Below are 20,739 nucleotides of genomic sequence, written 5' to 3'. Positions count from 1 at the left end.
TCTCATCATGTTGCATCGTGCTGCCCACTGCTGCACTACAACTCAGTTACTGAGAAGTAAGTAACTGATCTCCCAATCTGACCTCCTTATTGGGCTAGAGACACCCACTGATGCTGAAGCTCCCTCTGCCGTTGACAAGTGCTCCTTCTCTGACCTCTGCGCTACTGCAACAACTCCTTGCATCTCGCACTGTTGCACACCTCTATGCCATCCTACACTGGTGCAACACTCTTGTGCCTCTCGCATTGCTGCAACCTACTAGCCTCGCGCTATCTCGGGACTCCTGCACTATAGCTCTCTTTGTCGCTCCATTCGCATCCGTCTCTACCTGACTCAGCCAGTCCTGCTACTCCTCGTCAGGGCTCTTGTAGCAAGGTCTAATCCAAGAGGCTGGGTACCTCGAGGATCCTGTCCCTCATCGCATGTAGTCCACCTAACTACAGCTCGATGTCTCCCCACTTCTGCTCAAGTGGTGCGTGTGCACTCATGGCACATAGAACATACAAGATCCTGGACATCTAGATGACAAAGTTGGATGCTTTATCCAACTGTCTTGATTCCTCAGCCCATTCATGACCATCTCTCTGTTCTTCTTGTTGACTCCTCCGAGTCTCTCTACTTCCCGCCTGGAAGTTCTCTGTTCGACTCCTGCTGAGTCTACTTCCCGCGTGGAAGTTGTAATGACCCATCTTTAATATAGAGAGCACTAGAGTATTAGCATGCATACAATGCATGCATATGATAGCTACATATGCATGTATTGCACTATTATATAGATATTCTAAATTAACTATAAATGTTGAAAATCGACATTGCTTCAGATAAAAGTTACACCCTCACCCATCACCAAATATATTGCTTAATGCCTTATAATTAAGGAGAAAATACCCTAAATAATTTTAATAATATAAATTTAAAAGTATAAAGTAAATTTAGTTATAATGAAATAAATGTAAAATTTAAGTTAAATATAAATATGGTTATATATTTATATATCGCATAGTATTAAATTAATAAATTATTAAAATGTGAAATTCAAATCAAAATAAAATAAATATTATAAACTAATGATATTTAAAGAAAACTAATAACAAATCCTAAAGGTAAACTAATACTCGTCAAATTTCCTGTAGTTTTGGTAAGATAGAATTACACGTTACAAGGTAAGGTGTCACCATGTAGGGAGTAGTGACTGCCAAGAAAGGATACTTAAAGTCGGAAGAGGAGCATGGAAAAAAAAGGGGGGGGGCAATATACAGAGGAAGGGGAAAGATAAATTTGTTGGAGGGATGAGCCAGAGGTTGGATTTTGGAACTGAAAATTGGAAAATCTTCAACTGTTCTTGGAGTTTTGGGCACGGGGGGCAGTGGACTTCCATTTCAAAGTTGTTTGGATCTAGGAATCACAGAGGTTGATTCCAGATAGGCAGGGAGGAATAAGTTGGTTTGGTAATGGAACTAGAAAACTTGGAGCAATGTGATCAACACCAGACAGGAGAATCAGGTATGCAAAGAATTAGAAAACTTGGAGCAATGTAATCAACACCAGACGGGAGAATTAGGTACGCAGATGCATTTAATTTGATAGAATTTTACAAAACAAATCTGTCAATCTGAATAAAATTTAATATCAGTCTTTACAGAAGTTCTATGTTCAACTCCTGCTGAGTCTACTTCCCGCTTGGAAGTTCTCTGTTCGACTCCTGCTGAGTCTACTTCCCGCCTGGAAGTTCTTTGTTCGACTCCTGCTGAGTCTACTTCCCGTCTGGAAGTTCTCTGTTCGACCTCGGCTGAGTCTCTCTACTTCCCGTCTGGAAGTTCTCGGTTCGACTCCTGCTGAGTCTCTCTACTTCCCGTCTAGAAGTTCTGGGTTTGACTCTTGTTGAGTCTCTCTACTTCCCGTCTAGAAGTTCTCGGTTCGACTTCTACTAAGTCTCTCTACTTCCCGTTTGGAAGTTCTCTTCTGGACTCCCTCTGAGTCCTGATTTCCCTCTTGGAAATCCTTCTGCCGCTGTCGAGATGCCCCCTACTCTGATCGTCTTGTGCAACCGCACCACTAATCCGGGTTCCTCGAATAGAAACCCTCGGTAGCAACTCCTCTGGCCTTGCTCTGTCAGGTACTGTTGTGACTACAGTACCTCACCAACTCCACTTTGCAATATTCCCACAACCTTCTAAACCCCAGCAACCTGAAGGTGCGAGCTCCTAGGCTCTGCGCAATCCCAACACCACAACCCGACCTCCTCAGCGAACTGTGTTAGCCTTCCCAGCTACTGCGTGGCTCTGCGAGAGGCTTATTTTGCCTTCCTTCACCTCTGCGCTACCTCTTCCTGGCTCACCTTTGATGACGCAGGCACTGCGTCACCCTTCCTTGTTGCTGCTCTACTAGAAACAACTTCTGTCACCTCGGGACCACTGTTTTCTGCTGCTATTGCTCCACTCGACTGATGTCCTTTAGTCTTCCTGTGATTTGCAATCACACTATGATACCATGTTGAAGTTTCTAAATTTACTTAGTTAGAAACCCTCCATGCACTTTATCTGATTTATTCCTACCTACTTGTTATTTTCCTTCTCAAGTTATTTACAATGTAAATACTGAAAATAAACACTAGTGCATGCTCAACATATTACAGATCAACAACTAAAAGAAACAGAAACAAACACGCCATATGACACCATTATTTTTGGACTAATGTCCCCGAAAAAACCCAATGTGGGAAAACCGATGCAGCTATCTGAGGGTTTTCTTATTAAGCAATATCAAAGTACAATCTGGGTGCTGAATCTGGCCTACCCAATAGAGAAGTTCCTTGGCAGTAATACTTCTCCAGTTTTTGACAAATCTCCTAGCTGAAACCCCGGATAAACCTTCTGGCAGCTACTCAGCCCAAATCTGCTCCAGAAACCCTAGCGTCAGCCTCTCTCTGGACTGCGTCAGCCCCTCTCTGCCTCACGCTGGCCCTGCGTCACCTCGGATGGGTCTGTGTCAGCCCTGGGAGGCCTTGTGTCAGCCCTCTGGCCCTCTGCGTCAGCAACATTGGCCTCTCTGAGGCTCTGCGCAACTCCTGGTTGCCTCTGCGTGGCCCTGCGTGAGCCCTTGCTGGCTCTGCGTCACTCTCCTTGGCTACTGCGCTGCTCTCCTGACACTCTCTCTGTCTCTTTGTACTCAAATGCCCCTCAGCTGCATCTCCCGATCACTAATTGTATCTCTCTTAGCAAACCCCACCCTAGAGAATAGAATGACTGATCACTCTAGTGTCTTCTCCAAGTGACCCTCAAGCCTCCTCTTATACTTTTCTTGTTGACATCTCAACGGTCGAGATTAAGTCCCTAATCAACGAATAAGATTAGATCTAGCTTGATCCATGTCTTTTGGACCATTCTAACACAGATTCATATTAATACACATTAATATTTTATTTTCCCTAAGTTTAGACTTAGGGACTTCATTAAAAATATTAATTATTTTAATATCTCCTGATCTGTTTAGAATCTTCCCAAACCCTTTCTGGGTATTGGAGATCTCATGTGCCCCAACCTCTCCACCAAATTTCGTGGCTAGAGCACATCCAATGCTACCCCAAATCAACAAACAATTGCATCACCATCCTAGGACATGCATGGGTGGCATGGCCGTGCTAACACAAAGCATTAGCTTCAAAAGGTAGTGTGCCCAACCCTTCCAAAGAATCTCAAGTGATCTCCATCCTCATCTAGGCTTTGGAACAAGGCAACACCCATCATGTAGGTATAAGGCTAGCTTGGGGGCATTCTAGGTGCTCTTGGCACACCATTAATCATGTTAGCGACTTGGCTACCTCGCTGAACATTTCAACATCTTGAGGTGAAAAAGGGGCGATACATCCATGTGGAGGCTCCTAAAGGTCCAACACACATCTCTGGCAGGGAAATGTTATGACTACAATGTCATATGTGTTGAAGAATCTAGGGCAGTTAGAGTTAGTGTGATTCTTCTTATAGCATGATAACTATTTGTGAGGTGTTTTTCGAATTTCTTTCTTCTTATTCCAATCTTCTCTTATTATTATTAGAGTGTGTCTTCGTTAGTTCATCAAATAGCTATCAAAACAAAGAGACAAGAACACATGATGTAAGCTTTCTGCCAAGGCCAAAACCTCTCCCTCTTGGAGAGGAAAACCAACACACAATTCTTCTTATATTGATTCCTATTGACGAACACCAAGACCATGACCCTTGACTTACTGAGCCACTCCAAGACCAAGACACCAATCCTCTTCTTCGTTACAACTGAGATCAACATCGTCATTGTGCCACTGAGATCTTCATTACTTGATACAATGTCTTCATTGAGATCATGATTATCATTGTCCATAATACATGTCGAGACAGAGTGTCATGTGATCTTCATCGAGACTATGACTGTGCACTTCTTGCACCGAGATATTGTTGCTTCTTCAATGACTGTGCACTCCTTGCACTGAGATACTATAGTGTTGCTTCGATACTGTATTGTACCCCGAGACAGTGATCACCCGAGAAACACATAACCACTGTACTCACCCAAGATTCTGAGCCACTGTGTCATCCGAGAAACTACAGGTATCTTTCTCCATCGAAAACCTGAATGACTGTCTCCATCCGAAATTTCTGTGTTACTTTACTTGTTTGAGATTTCAAAGAAGAATGCGAGGATGTCACTGTGTTTATCACTGAGATTTCAGAGTATGTTGAGGTTCTGTTCTCTTCCGTAGTTACAAAGACTTGTCCGAAAATCTTAGCTTCTGTGGTGACCCCAGTGGGGTATTTATAGTTGTTATGTCTTTGTAAATAAGCTGACATGTCACCTTGAATTGTTGTGTCTCCACATATGAGCTGATGTGTCATATAAATAAATTTTGAAGGCGACATGACTGCCTTCTTTATTGTTTAGCTTGCAGACTTTTTCTTGTGCTTGTCTTGGAGGGCTGTTCAAACTTCTAGACTTGTACACATGACATTGACTCTTTGACATCCTAAGGCTCTCAATGCGAGCCACTAAATAAATAAACCTCTTGCTCATGAAACCCATGCAGTGAGGAATAATAAATTCATTTTACAAAAATCATAATAAAAATGTCATGAAGACTGAACCTAGTTACACTTTCTTCAACAGTCCCTCTTAACTAGCAAGGTATTCATGATGGTACTTGGTCACTCTCAATCTGAAGAATTTTTCATAAGAAGAATCATATTGATAATCCATCTGTATAGCATCATTATAACCAAGATTGTCACATAGCAAGGCCTTGACTAACAACTCTATCTGTCAACAGATCAGAGCACAATGTTGGCGAGACCAATGATTATAGACACCTTCATCATTGCCTCTCAAGGTACATACCCACCTGGGTGTTCACTGAGTATGACCTTCTAGGACTATTCTTATCTTGGGTTCCCAGCCCTCAAAGAATATCGGTCCTCTTGCCTACTCATGTCTTGGATGCCCTACACATCCTCAAAGAGCATCGGATGCCAGATGATTAACCAATCCTCCATTCTTTCTTCCAAAGTGAAGACAAGAATGTTGTGTCTATCTCTCCCTTTCGGTTAGGGAGGATATCATGTGTTTACATTTCTCTTCATGGCCTTCACCTAGACTGACCATTGTTAGTCCTTGTCTAGTGTGTGACACATGAAATAGAAAAACACAATTGTCACTCCTTTTTAATCAAGGGTGATTTAATTCAATCTCCTTCTTGATCAGGGACTTGTCAGAGCTCCTTCTTAGGGAATCTTCTATACATCAACAACTTTTTCTTCGTGGGTCCTTTAGCTGCTTGATCCACTTCTCTTCTTGATGTCATGAAATCTAGTTGAGCTTCTTCTTTGTAGGGCAACAACTATCAATCAATTTCCTCCTTTGTTCATCATGTTATTCCTTTCTTCATGGAAAGTGGCCTTCTTCATATCTGGAACCTTCATCATATGACTACTTCTTTCTTATCATGCTTCTTCTATCCATCACATGAATGCTAGTTTGTACTTGTAAGTAGTCCTGCATGAACTTATCTAGATATTATTCAAGAAATCAAAATATATCATTAAATCAAATCGTACCAGCTCTTCATCATGACATATTTCTGTAGGTATCAACATCCTGCATTTATGTTGACACATCTCCCAAAGATATCCATTCTCAAGGGTCTTCATCTTTTCTATCCGAGTCTTCATATCTTTTCAGGAGATTTTCTAGTAAAGTCTTTTGGATGTTGATCGCCTTCATTAGGGTTGCATATCTCACGATCTCTTTCTTCCTTACACATTCCATTCCCAATAAGTAGCTTTCAATCAGAGTTTCTTCATTGTAGTCAACCACCTCATACTTCATAAGAGGACATAGTATATTGATTTCATCTAGTGTGACTTATGCCTTTCTGCATCCTTTCAGAGGAGGAGATCATTTTCCCTTGATCATGCTTCTTAAGATAGAAGTAATGATCCATATTACCTGCAACCATACGACATGACATTATAAAATTAAATACAAGCATACATACCTCATTTTACCTTTAGGTTATCCAGGCTTCTTTCAACAACTTCCTTGATTGAAAGATCTTCAACCCCTTGAATTGCTCTTATGACATCATATTATCATCCATGATCTCAAGTTGGAGTTTCTATTGAAACACTTGCTTCATCCCTAGATCAGTGAATCTTCTAGTGAAGATTCCATCAGAGAATCTTGAGGATCTTAAAGATCCTTATTCGGTAGATGTTTCCCTTTTGTTGCATGATGAGCCTTCTTTAAATGTTTGAGTTCTGCAAAGTTATTGCCTTCAACTTGCCTTTTTCCATGGAAACCCTAAGTTGTTGAATGAGGTATCTTACTTCTCCTATGAAATTAGTTACCCTCGTGATGATGTCACACATCTCATTATATATTTGTAGACATAACTTATGCAGGATCTAGGAGCCCAAAAGAAACTTATGGTGAGAGAGGGCATCTCAGAAAGAATTCCAAGTGGGTGCGGCTAAAAACAGCTAGGGTTCACTCTCGTCATTTTGTTCACAGTAGGTTTCCCACCAATCCTTGACGACGGACGTGTGGGGCGACTTTAAGAAGTGCAAAAGTAATCTTTTCCCGATTGGAAAAGTCATGAACTTAAAAATATCCTTCCAATAGATTTAACCATTTATCTACAGCTTCTGCATCTATCAGGCCTTCGAATATGGGAATACTGAAGTTAATTTGTACCTTAAAAGGAGTGGCACCTCCAGAGTGGCTGCTGGATGAAGATGCATCGCCTGTGGGTAGCCGTCAAAGGATCTGGGCAAAGTTATCCATCATCGCGTCCCTTTATCGCTCAAGGGCTTCCCCAACAACATTTTGGAAGGATCTCTTGCCCCTTCGTCTTTCTTTTCTTCCGCCATGAGAGGTCGTCGGGTTTTGCGAGGCTGATCTTGGAATGGTTCAACCAGATCAAGCCCTAACTCCTTGTACCCTGACCTTGTTGGGGACATGCAAAGAAAAACAGAGAAAGAACAGATCGCTTTGATACCACTAATCCAAACTTAAATAGGAATGCAACAACTTACAAATATAATAAAAAACACAGAGATGCAACAGAAAAACACTTCATTTCATTAATAGAAAAATACTGAACTATGCTTACGAACAGAATGGATATAAGATAGCTCAGGCGATGGTAGCTTATCTCTGAGAAGAGATGTGGCATCTACATGCCTCTGAATTGTCTTACAATGAGACTCAAGGGCCTATTTATTATTGGAAAACATGAGAAAACCCTAAGCAACCAAAACCCTAACCCTAGGAGCTATAACACCAAGAGTTTGTGGGTCCCCTTGGGGTTAGTTGCCTTCCTGGGGTCGTAACTTGGTCATATTATCTCTGTTTGGCGCGTACGATACCTTGTTGGCAAGGTCTCTCTGAGTACTATAGGTTTTGCTGCAGGTCCCTACCTATGGCAACGGGCTTGTCGCGGACCCCAAAAAAATGTCGTTTAGGGGGTCAAAATTGCTTCGGAAGTTCAGGACCTGAAAAGCTGCTAAAAATAGTAAATGCTGAAATGAACAAGGAAACAAATGAATAGGCGGGTGGCCACCAATATCCACCTGGATCGGCAACAGTGCGGGTAGAAGCTGCATGATTTGGACAAAATTGGGTGGACGAGTTGCTGGTGCAACCAGGCAACTGCCACATCTTTGTAAACTTGTAAAATACACTTGTATGATATTTTGAAGTATTTGGGGCAAACTTGGTTCGGGGAGTTGCCCCCTCCCTTCATAAACTGGTGTGTGCACTGTTTATTGCTATTTATTGGATATCACACATTTTATGAAGTCAATGATAAAGAAGGTAAGTGAGTTGAATGAATGATAATTTCTCCACATTATTGAAGTAAAAGAACACTTGAACAAAGAATTTGGCTAAGTGTTGGATTTTAGGTGTAGTCCAAAAACTTTAGTAGTGTTGAAACGAAAGAGTTAGTCAGTGCTGCACATCGCCCACAGTGGACTTAAATCGCCACTAGTGTGGGGTCGTGACAGTTGGTATCGAAGCCGTTTCGGAGGAAGTGGAAGAAGTAGTTGGTCGAAGTGCGACATAGTTTGGCAGGGGCATGGAAGCACTTAGTCAGGGCTTTGAGTTGGCACTACAGCCAACGAGTGCCTGTGACCGCCCACGAGCATGTGGAGAGGTGGAAAACTGAACGGGCGAGTCAGGCATAGCGGGCACGTTTAACCGAACAGGCGAGTCGGGCATAGCAGGCGCGTTTAACCGAACCAAGTTGAGGAAACATGGTCCCGTGTTGCACATGGGTGACGGGCGTGAGGTGCGGGCGCCTGCCTGCCCGACTCGTGTAGAGGTCGCATAGTCGTAGTAACAAGGGCGAGGTGAGCAGTAGCAACAAGGGTGAGGCAAGCGACTAGCATGGGCAACGACGTGACTTGCGAGTGAAGGAAGACCAGTGGGAAGACTTAGTGTGTGGACTAAGGAAGAGACGAGGCACAGGTAAGGGGCGCTTGCCTGACTCTTGGAAGGACGGCCCGAGGGGCACACCCACTGGGAGGGCCACCCACGGTAGAGTGTAAGTTGGCTCATTCAAAGTATAACACGTCAGCTCAGTTAAATGGTGATGGATGAGCGGGTATATATTGGGAGGAGTGAGTCGACCAAAGCAACCATTCAAACAAGGTAGTTCACACAAGTTCAGAGAAGTGCGAAGTGCGAAGGGTGAACGAATAGTTCGGGGGTAGCTCGTGTAGACCACGACGACCCGCGGGCAAAACAGTGCAAGTCGCATGCAACAGGTAGTAGTCTGGGCCATGCGCCCGCCCAAGGCGGGTAGGACAGGCAGATTTCTAAAAGGGGTGACTTCTGTAGTTGCAGCTGCGGAACTTGGGGATCCTTTACAGTGCGGGCAGAGGCTACAGGAATTGGTTGGTAGTGTGGGCATAAGTGGCACATCTTGACAGTGTAGGCAAAGCTACACGACCTGGCCAACAGTTCGGGCATAAGTTGCACGATTTGGACATAATTGAGTGGACGAGTTGCTGGTGCAACCAGGCAATTGTCACACCTTTGTAGACTTGTAAAATACACTCGTATTATATTTTGAAGTATTTGGGGTGAACTTGGTTTAGGGAGTTGCCCCCTCCCTTCATAAACTTGTGTGTACTGTTTATAGCTGTTTATTGGATATCACACATTTTATGAAGTAAACGATAAAGTAGATAATTGTTGATCACCTTGGTTTCTATGATGATGATGACAATGCTTCTTCTTGCTTCCTTTGGATGTAGAAATGTTAAATATGGAAACTTCAAGATGCTTCAAATGTGTAGTCCTTTCTTTGAGTGAAGGTAGGGTCCTTGAGGTCTTCTTGTCCTTGTGATGATGTGATCCTTGAGATGAATACTTCTCCGTAGTGCTTCTTAGTCCCTTCCTTCAAGATGATGTATGGATTAGTCCTTGATGATTTCCTTGTGCTTGGCCCTTATGAATCTTTCTTCAGTTGACGTTCTTCAAGATGCCTCTTCTTGTCTTATCACCTTAGCTTTGATACCATGTTGAGAAATCTAAGGTCAACTAGGTTAGGTGATTTCTCTTACTTTGATAATTGCTTGTGATGTCATTTTACTTGATTAGTTTCTTCTCCAACTTGATTATTATTGTGTTTTCTATCATCAAACAACTACCAAACAATAAAGATCAATGAGACAAGAGGACACAATATATAGGCTATCAGCGAGGGCCAAAACCTCTCCTCTTGAGGGGAAAACCCATAAGAAATCTTCTCTTCTTATAGAATTTCAAATGTCGAATTCCAAGATCTAAGACCCTTGTCAAAAACCCCTCCAAGACCAAGTCAATCCTTCCTCCTTGATGAGCCTTCCTCTACTTCTTTAGAAAACGTGTTCCTAGAAACTTTGCCAACAAGTTCAACCCCAACAACTTCTCCAGTAACTCCGACCCCAGCAGCTTCACCAGCGACTTCGACCCTACGAGCTTCACTAACAACTTCGACCCCAACAACTTCACCAACAACTTCGACCCCAACAATTTCTTCTGCAATTTCGACTGGTGTAAAAACCCTAGCTCTTGTACGTGTCTGAGAGGATGGTGATTTCTTCCTTCTTCACTTGACTTGGTTCTTCCTTCTATGGAAATCGTTTTGTATAATATGCCCTAACTAAACTTCTTATGGCAAGTTTGCAATTCGATCTAGAAGCTGCTATAGTTTCCCTAATTCTTTCGCACATGTGAAGGTATTAGGCTTCCTTTTTCGTCTTTTTCTCTTCTTAGATCGAACTTCTTGAGAGCTGATTGGATAATCTTCAAATGAGGTCAATGTCTCTTATATATAGGCTTCTCTTCTAGGTTGAATAACTGCTTGGAGGCCGACTTGTCCTCTCATGAAGGCCGACTTGATCTTTGCTTGTTGACAAGGTCTTGGAGGGTCTATTTGACACTTTTGACTTTACATAAATTTTATTTACAATATACAACATGCCCAAAAGGGTCTTCCATACATGACAATGACTCAATTGACTTGTTGACTCAATGACAAGCCCTAAAAGCACTCAATGGGTGCTTGACCTATAAATCAAATAACCTTGAGCATGAAACCCATGCATCAAGAATGACAATAATAAATTTCTTTTCTCTTTAATATCAAATACATAAAATCATGATTACATATCTCATTATGAATATTGAACCTAGTTACACATTTCAACACCAACCCCCAAGGGAAGAAACAATTCCTATTTCGGCCCATCAATGCATAGGTGCATGTGATAAATTTGGTCATGGAGCGGGAAAGACTTAAAGGAAGATGCCACAATCATGGTGCCATGTTATGTATAAAAATCAAATTATGTATAAAAATTAAATTGTTATGTATTAATAAGTATTAATTTAGGAAGAAGGGGCATGAGCAAAAGATCATGACCCCTCAGGTAGGCACTGAGGCTATATTTAAACCAGGAGCCATTAATTGTAACATCATCACTCAATTTTCTTATATAATATAATAAAATATATAAATACATATGTTACTTAAATCAATGCCTTTACAACATCTAGTATTAGAGCCACGTTCAACGCCCTTTAACTGTTACCGGTCTGTAGCCAACCACTGTCTGCTGATACCTATTCGTTGAGCTTGTTCGCCATTCACCGTCATTTCCATGGTATTCTATCCTCCTTTTGTTGACACTTGTGTCCTTTGTTGCCTATTCAACTGACCGTTCTTGTTCCGTTACGCTTCTCCATTGCCGACATCCCTCCTTCATCAGCTCCTTACTCAATATACTAATTATGATAGTACTGAATGTGCTAACCAATTAGTGATTCTTGAATCAAATATAATCGAAACAATGGATTCGATGAATAAAAAAAATATGACATAAGCAATCTGGAACTAAGTATTGGAGACTATACTATTGTCTCGCAATTCACCATTAAAATCTTATTTTGTGATAATAGTGATATAATTCCGGGTTCACCCTAGATGGAATCACTAGTGTCCTTCATTCTAAATACAAAAAATAAGTTTTTGACATTTTCCTACAAAAAGAAAAAAATAACTCTATAGGATGATACATTGAAGCCAGATTCAATAACACCAAAACATGTGAAAGATGTCTCAAAATTAATTCTTGAAGAAAACCAGAAGTCAATGCAAAATATGTAGAAGGAAGTTGAAAAGATTATCGCTGAAAAAATGAAGAAGTATCGCTGAAAAAACTCAGATTATTGTTATGTATTAATTTAGGAAGAAGGGGCACGATCAAAAGATCATGACCCCTTAAGTAGGCACTGAGGCTATATTTAAGCCAGGAGCCATCAATTGTAACATCATCACTCAATTTTCTCATATAATAAAATAAATATATAAATACCTCTGTTATTTAAATCTGTGCCTTTTCAACATGCCAGGAAGATATAATGATGATAAGTGTTGGAAGAATAATCCTCTTTGGTTATACAAACTTGGCTCATTCACTTGAATGGAAGGAGAAAACCCTCAAGTGAAGGCCAACAATCATAGGAGTCCAAGAGACCTCTTGGAATATGAAACCAAGTGTCAAGACAATGTGTATTAGTATGTATGTTCAGTGAATAATATGTATCACATGATTATCTTTCTTTGGTTTATCCATCAATCTTGCATTTCTTTTAGGCAGAGACATACACACTATTGTTAAAATTTGGTAGCTCAGAGATGAATTTCTCCTAGAAGAAATCATATCTTTCTATTCTGTTTGAAACACCTATAATAAGGTTTCATTTCTAACAATTCTAATATGATTTTCAAAAATAGTAAGTCACATCTCAATTTGGAAGTGACTTTCCAAAAATAGAAAGTCATGTCTAAATGATCAAGGATGATCTCGACATATGGAATCCACTTTAAAATCAAATCAATCATGATTATACAAGTCAAGAATTAATATTTTATCCTTATTAGTATTATTGTTATTAGACAATGGTGACTTTATTCATTCTCATTCTCTCTCTCTCTGTCTAGACTCTATACGCTATTGAACAATTGAATAAATCTAATAGAAAGAGAATCATTTGGGTTTTCCCTTTGAGGGATTTTTCCCTGGTCATTGGACCTAAATCTCAGTGTCTACAATCGCTGATCTGAAAAAGTTTTGAAGAAGAAATCTGCATTCTAAGTAATTGTAACAACATAGAACATTTAACTTTCTGCAAAGTACATTTAGTTTTCTGCAAAGTACATTCAGTTTTCTGCATAGATCTTTCAAGTTTCTGCAATTTTTTTTTAAGTTTCTGCGTAGAACCTTCATACTTTTAAGTTTTGAACAACTACATGACCTAATTTCGGGCAGTCTTCACCATTATTCTTGACAGCTTCCAGTGGCTAATCCTGGGAAGATTCTTTCCTATCTTTCAGTTGACTAGTACGGCCTGTCTTTAAGGATTTCATGCATCATTTTCAGTGCTTGTTCAAGAGAAGTTTCCCTCTCTCATGTCTTCTATTCCTGGTCAATCTGGGAGCATCACCAGCCTCTTCCATGCCGTCATTCAGTGCTTGGGCAGCACATGGTGGTTTGGGTTTGTTGACATCTATTACTCGCTGCATGGATGGACTTTCTAGATTTGATGTTATTCTATTATGGCCCTTGGGCCCTATATTAAGGCCCTAATAATCTTTCATCATTAGTTTAATTGTTATATTAGGAGGTTGGCTAGAACTTTTCATGGTCCTATTTTATTGTAATTGTACTCTTTGTCTCCTATATATATACTAAGGAGATTTAGTCTTAGGATCATCAAATCCTGTCTTATATATTTTATTTGTTGTAAAAAGAAGTTTCCTCCTCAAAGTGGACTGTAATTATTGGTTTATTATCACTTTTAAGACACAAGGTTCATAACACAGACATGAGCCCCTTCCAAATTCATTGTTTTCTGTTGTATTTGGACATACATAGTTGATCATCTTTGCTTAGATATAATGAAAATCTGATCCTCTGTTGGAAAATCCAAGTTTCTATGTGTAAGAATTCAATTGTTAAATATCTCTCACTTTAAGAATTGAATAAAGATTCTCCTCTTAAATCAACAATATTTGATCTTTCACCTTGCTCTTTTTTCTTCCCTTTTAAACAATTCCATAACCTGACAAATAAAGAACCAATCGACGAAACTCTTTAACAAACAAAGATAGAAAAAAAGGAGATTGTATTCTTGTTGTTATAAGGCTAAATCATCCATTATTAATGTAAAAATATCACAAATTTGTGAAGTTAATTTGCATATTTGTAAGTTTGTTTCATGAAAAAATTATAGGTTAAATCTCACTTTTAGGGTGAAAAGCAGCAAGGTTCAGTTCACATTTAACTTGTTTTAGTATCAGATTTTTCCAAGCTTCTATCTGATAACCAAAGGGAAACCTGCCTGGAGTTAGCACACACTAACTCTGAAGAGGTGTAGATTTTGGGTGACATTTAGCAATCGACCTTTCTGCGAATTTGGGGCCGTCTTTGTGTTGTCTTCAGTGCAGTCCTCAGTGATAATAAGACCAGCAATAGGAGTTGTATAGTAGGTGACAAATTCCGACATTTAACTAATTGTGTGTAAGATTAAAGGTACATTAGGAGAGGCAACATGGTACTCTCGTGCAAGTCTATCCTTTCTTACTGTAGGGACATCTTCCCCCATGTAGCATCATTCAAAGTTGTGAACATGATCTGTGTCCTTCTTGATAACTAAAGGTGTTCCATTCAGTTCTCATTTTTCTCCATCTCTCTTGGTATTAATTTCAGAAGTGTTCCTGGCCTGTATTTCAGTGCAATCATGCTAGTTGCAAATTGCAATTAATGCCTAGGTTGTGCTCTTTAAATAGTTGATCTCAGATCAATAGGAGATATTAGATATATTGTCTGGTTTAGCATTTAAATTTACGATTGAAGTAGCCTATTAATTTCAACATTTTAGGCTCTTCCTTTGCTATATTGTATCTATTTTCACCCCAATGATGTTCTACAAACCAGGGGGCAGCAATTGATCGAATTTTGGGAGCAATCGTACATGGAAGAAACCTGACAACACCAATCGATTATGTCCTATGCATTGGTCACTTTTTAAGCAAGGTATGTGGTGATTTGAAAATGTTCAACAAAGATTTTAAAGTTTAAACCTAGAAGAATGTATTATTTATTTGGTGAGTGAATCACTGGAGAAGAGAAATGGGAATTGTACTAGCGTCCTTACTATTCCTTTTGTAGGACCACCTCAAAAGATGTTCAAAAGGGTGTCGGGTTTGCATTGCAAAACAAATCATATCAAGATTAAGAATTCTATCTCGACTTGTGACAAAATGAAGTCATACATAAGTGAATACTCATCTATTCTGATTTTTAGGTGACTTATTGGTAATGCCTGGCTATAGATTTCCAAGCTCAGGAATCTTTTGGCAATATGGCATCCTGACTCCCAAGATCTTTACTTGGCAGTATGATTTGATGAACAGTATGCACTTAACAAGATTATGAAAATTTGTGGTCATAGAGGCTTTTTGTGGAATTCCTTATTGTTCCAGGACATTTATGGCATAGGCATTCACAGCCCATTTGCCCTTCTAAGGGTCAATTTTCCACATTCAGTTATGCCTCCATTCTACTCTTAACTGTTGTCGATGATTTCTATGAAACATATAAGTTTCTCATCCTTGGATTTTGTAGGTCTGTTTTAGATTACTTATGTTGTTTCCGATCTCTGTCCTCATCCATACTAGTTTTTACTGTTTTCGTAATTGACGAGTCTCAACATGGGATCTATGTGAATGGGACACAAGTCTGACTCTTCCAGAAGCAAATTTTAGGAGATCTTTCTTTATTTTATAAATGATGAATCTCTGCAATACTTTCTTAAATTGTCTTATTTCCTTTATTTTAAGATCATCTCCCTCTATATTCGAATCCATTGAATAGAATTGGAACTAGTAACTAGTAACACAGTAACAGATTTTATTTTATATCTTCTCTTATCTTAAGTCGATAATATCTGTTCCAAAGTCCATGAAAGGCTTTCCACTCTAACTTCTTTCCTCTTCATGTTTTTCTTATTTGAATATAAGTTGGATAGGTACTAGTCTTGTGTTGTTTTTTGATGCGTAGGGTTATTGTCCAAGTATCCTTGGTTTCTGAATTTATACAGCGGGGTATCCTTACAGGCTTAGTCCTGCATTATCTTTAATTCCATTGACTATGTTCCCTGTCTCTGAGTTTTGTCTCTTAGTTTTGTTTGGATTCTTCACATTTCTTCTTATTATGATCATTGGATTATCATTTTGAGCAAATCAAGAAGGAATTTATTACTTCATGTCAAGACCTAAATGCGAGAATACCTTTTTGATTTTGCCTATATCGGCAAACAAATATATACCATAAGAGGCAAAAAGTGCATTCCAGTGATCAATATTCTATCTGGGCTGAACTATCACTGTTCGACTCCCTTAGCTGAGATCCAAATATGCATATCTAATGATTTCTTACTGTTTCACAGTTTACTTGGTAGAGTTACCCGGTTTCTTTCATGCACCTTTCTATATGTTGCTGAATATAGATGTGTTTTCATCTCATAAATCATTGCTTCTGGTAAAATCAGCCTTCCTAAGCACATGTGAGCTACTCCTGATATATGCAATTCTTCTTTCCCAATTTGGCTTTTCAAGTCTGATATGTCTTGACTATGTCTTATGTTTCTTTGTTCATGGCAATTTCTTGGTCTTTTTTCATCCAAGTAATTGGTCCATTGTTTGACTTGTGAAATAAAAAAATGAAATTTGAATTCCTATAACAGGTACCTATGTTACTGTGGACCTTCTCGTCCGTTTAAAACTGAAAGTGAGTCTTTTCATTGCATTATCAGGATGCTGGTCCATTGGTTGAAGTAGTCGCTGACAGAAAGTAGTGGTAATTGTGCAGTTTCCTAATGTTTTCTCCTCCTTTTATGACTCTGTTCCACACCCATTTCAATTTCACAAACCTCCATGGTTCGATGTGATTTTAAATAGTTTAACGAGAATGCATGAAGGGAAGTGATCAGTTAGTGGTGTATGTGATCTTGACATGGCCTTTGTAACTATGATGGTTCAAAGTTAGTGACCTAATCAAACATACTTGAAATGCCTCGTTGAATTCCATTCTTCTGACCAGTTTATTTGGTCCTTGAGGCTAATTGTGACCTGACAATGCAAGGGGAATTTTCATCTATTATGCAATTTGGTTTAATGCATATGTAATGTTTTACTTTCAGGATAAAGATATATACAATTTCTTTGAGCCAGAACTCCCTTTTGATAAAGAGGGAAATGGGGTGATTGAAGGAGAAAGGAAGCAGCCATCCAAAAAGGGCAGTAATACCAAATCACAAGATACAAGTGAAACTGAAAATGACAGAGGGAATGCGGGTTGTCAGGATGGATCATCTGTTCTCGATCTAAAGGGCGATGACTACTTTTCTTGTACTGTTGGTCGGAAGCGATCTAATGCACGTTATTCTCTTGCATCCTCAGAGGAGGTCATTGCTTTTTTAAATGCTCTTGCAAAAAGAAGTAAGTCACATGTTGATAAAGCTCAAACAAAAGGTTGAAATGATCATTATTAATTTGTCCATATTTAAATGGATCTCGTAATAGAAATATCTTGTGATCGTGTGCACAATGCTATACAAGAAGTTTTAGGGGTTAATATTCCTTTTGGGTTATCCCTTTCCTTTATTGGAAAGAATCACCTTAATTATTGAATTGTAAAATTAATTCATTAAAACAAATCATTTTTTCATGTGTGAGAAATGTATACATTATTTTTAGGCGTCACTTACTTTTAATAAGAGAAGATTGAACATCCATTGAGTTTTCCATTCTTCCAAACAACATTATAGACATTGTTCACAAAAATTATCCCCAACATAAAGTGTCTAACTTGACGATTTTGAAGTGGTGTGGATCCCTTAAGGATCATCAATTTGAAGATGATATATCATTAGTGTTCAATCTCTCTCTCTCTCTCTCTCTATATATATATATATATATATTTTGTTGCCAAGATTGACCTTTGTTCATGCTTGAGTTGTCCATTTGTCCTTGCTGCAATGGTGGCTCCATAAGTCAACTATATGGTTTTGTCAAACCCAATTCCTATCCTTAGAAGCCTATGCCCAATCTCTAGAAGCAAACTCAACTTCTCCTTTCATCCCTTCTCCACTTCAATCCATCTTTCATCAACCTTTATCTTTCCAACATCATTGCCAACCAACGTAATTGTACATCATAATGGTTTAAATCCAATGCGTGGCATGACATGGTCTCAACATGATGACTTTTTGACTTCCCATAAGCACAAATTTATGTATTTATTTCGAAGGTGCCAATTTTCTCTGGGCCTATACTCATGCACTCATTTTCACATGCTCACTTCTTAAATTAACTTTTGCACATCTTCATTAATGCATGTGCATATATGCGCTTGCATAAAATTCCTCTCACAAATTAGGAGTGTCTTGGCATACATATCTTCATTTGCTCTTTCCATGCTAGCCTTTCCTTTGCCAAGTCTTTAGTGGTATTGCTTTGAAATCCAAGTGTTCGCTCTGTTTGGATTTTTCATCATTTTCCTCTAAAGATCTTTCAAGCTTTGCTTCATGCTTCTTGACATCTACATCAACTACTCTTGACATTCTACTTCTTTATTCTTTCCAAGTTTTTATCTAAATCATAGCATCCGAAAGTAAACAATCCTATTTGTTATATGCCAATGATATTTCTAACTTGTCTAGTAATGCCATTGTGTTAGTTTGTTATATACTACACATCTCAAAATATTTCCTAGATTTTTATTATTGGCTTTGGGTTATCCTTCAATTTGTAGAGGATATAGTGAACTATAATGCAATTCATCACCCAAATTCTTTGAAATAATCCACCATCCATGTCAAAAGTAATTGCCTTTGGCAGTCCAATTATCTTCACAATTTCCTTGAAAAATGGCTCTTCACAACAACTTGCATTACTTGTCTTACTACAAGGTAATAAATGTGTCATCTTGGAAAATGTGCTAATAATAACAAACATTGAGTCAAATCTTGTGTTCTACAAAAAATTAGAACAAAATCCATCAATATTACCTCCCCATGGAACTCTCAATATGAACAATACACTATACAGTTGTATATTGACTCACTCGCTTAGCTACCTAACATTTTCAACAAATTTTAGTAAATCTTCTAACCTCTTCCCTCGAACAAGGCCAATAATACCTTTCCTTTGACAAGCTTTGGATCTCATCTCTCTCAATTTGTCTTGTTAATACTCTACTATATGATTCTCTTATCAAATCTTATTCGACAAACTTCACATATACATAAATTGTCTTCATTTGAATAGATAACCATCTTCAAGGAAAATCTTAGGGGCTAAATTTCAAATGTGTTAATTTTCCATGCTTTGTCCCAAAAAAAATTCATTAATTTCCATTTTTTTCTAAAAATAATTCACCCAAAGTTTATTTGATAAAATTATTTTACGTTGATAATTGCCAAAATTTTATAGAAACTATATAAAATCATTATAAATTTGAATATTTTTACAAAAATATCGTCAAACATTTTATGTCTTGTGTATTAGGGACTAACAAGATTCACCAAAGTTTTTACATTTTAAGTTAAATTTCCATCCCTAAAATTTCTCCTTACCATTTTGGAGAAGATGATTTAAATCCGTATGACTATCTTGAACTATTGGATTTCTACACCTTTCTATAATTTGTATGAAATCCTCGTTATGTTCATATAAATGATTTCTCTATGTACCTGTTTTCCTTTAAATATATCACCATCTTGAATAAGATAATCTAACTCCATACATGTATCTTGGACCACTAGATTTCTATGTCGTCATACAAATCCTCTTTATTTAAATTTAATTGTCTCACTACACATTGGAGTCAATGTTAATGTCTCACACAATGCATAATAACCTTATTCTCTTTAATTGATTGATGTTTCAACATAGTAGTATAAATCAACACCTCTCACATGCCTCAAGTTCACTTAATTTATTATATAATTATTGTATAGTAGTTAGTCTTCAAAACAAATTCATAGAGTAACAAATAATGAATCTAATGCTTGAATGGATACACTATCATATGAAATTCAAAATTATACATCAAATCTGTATTCTTTGTTTCATTTAGCTTCTAACCAAAGAACGTGATTAATCTACCTTCCTAGCTAAAAAGCTACCTAAAATTCATCGCCTCTAGTGTATGTTAAAAAATAAAAAAGGTAGAAATATTTCCTTTAACATGATAATTACTTGTGATTACTTAGTGATCTTTAATAGCTTCTTTTATGTCTTCTTTTATCTTCTTGTAATCAAGTAACTATCAAAAGCGAAACATGAATATCAACAAAACAAGAACATATGATATAAGCTCTTAGCTAGGGCTAAAACCCCCTTCTAGTGGAAACCCAAAAACTTGTCTTCTCTTCCTTTAGAATCAAATTGAATGAGATAACCAAGACCTTTGACCAAAATAATTTCACTCCACCAAGTCAAACTCCCATGATGAATACACAAACTTCAATAGTCAACCCTAATCAAACTGCTTCAATCCAGATTTTGGCCCCCCAGCTTCAGAATTTTAGCCCTACTGTAGACTTGCAACTTCGACCCCCTACTGATCCAGATCTTTTACTTCATGGATGCATACA

At 38.4% G+C, this 20,739-nt stretch overlaps 1 protein-coding gene across 6 annotated transcripts in view; it reads left to right on the top strand.

The window, feature by feature from the left end:
- LOC149226774 (alpha,alpha-trehalose-phosphate synthase [UDP-forming] 1-like) overlaps positions 1 to 17,842 on the top strand; it is a 281,795-nt gene extending 263,953 nt beyond the window's left edge. For 4 of the 6 annotated variants that reach the window (XM_089377600.1, XM_089377598.1, XM_089377596.1 and 1 more), the window contains 2 exons: positions 15,015 to 15,113; positions 17,281 to 17,842. In XM_089377600.1, the coding sequence (XP_089233726.1) occupies positions 15,015 to 15,113; positions 17,281 to 17,616 (435 nt within the window). In that variant the 3' untranslated portion in view covers positions 17,617 to 17,842. Of the gene's footprint in view, positions 1 to 13,368; positions 13,721 to 15,014; positions 15,114 to 17,280 lie in introns of those variants that run through there. The other 2 variants (XM_089377597.1, XM_089377599.1) reach the window with 2 other exon arrangements.
- The last annotated feature ends 2,897 nt before the right edge of the window (positions 17,843 to 20,739 follow it).

This window comes from Pinus tabuliformis, chromosome J (genome assembly GCF_031772625.1).
Source record: "Pinus tabuliformis cultivar Carrire ecotype Pingquan chromosome J, CPIR1, whole genome shotgun sequence".
Classification (NCBI taxonomy): domain Eukaryota; kingdom Viridiplantae; phylum Streptophyta; class Pinopsida; order Pinales; family Pinaceae; genus Pinus; species Pinus tabuliformis.
Note: the sequence above shows the minus strand (reverse complement) of the source record. Positions and strands in the feature narration are given on the sequence as shown.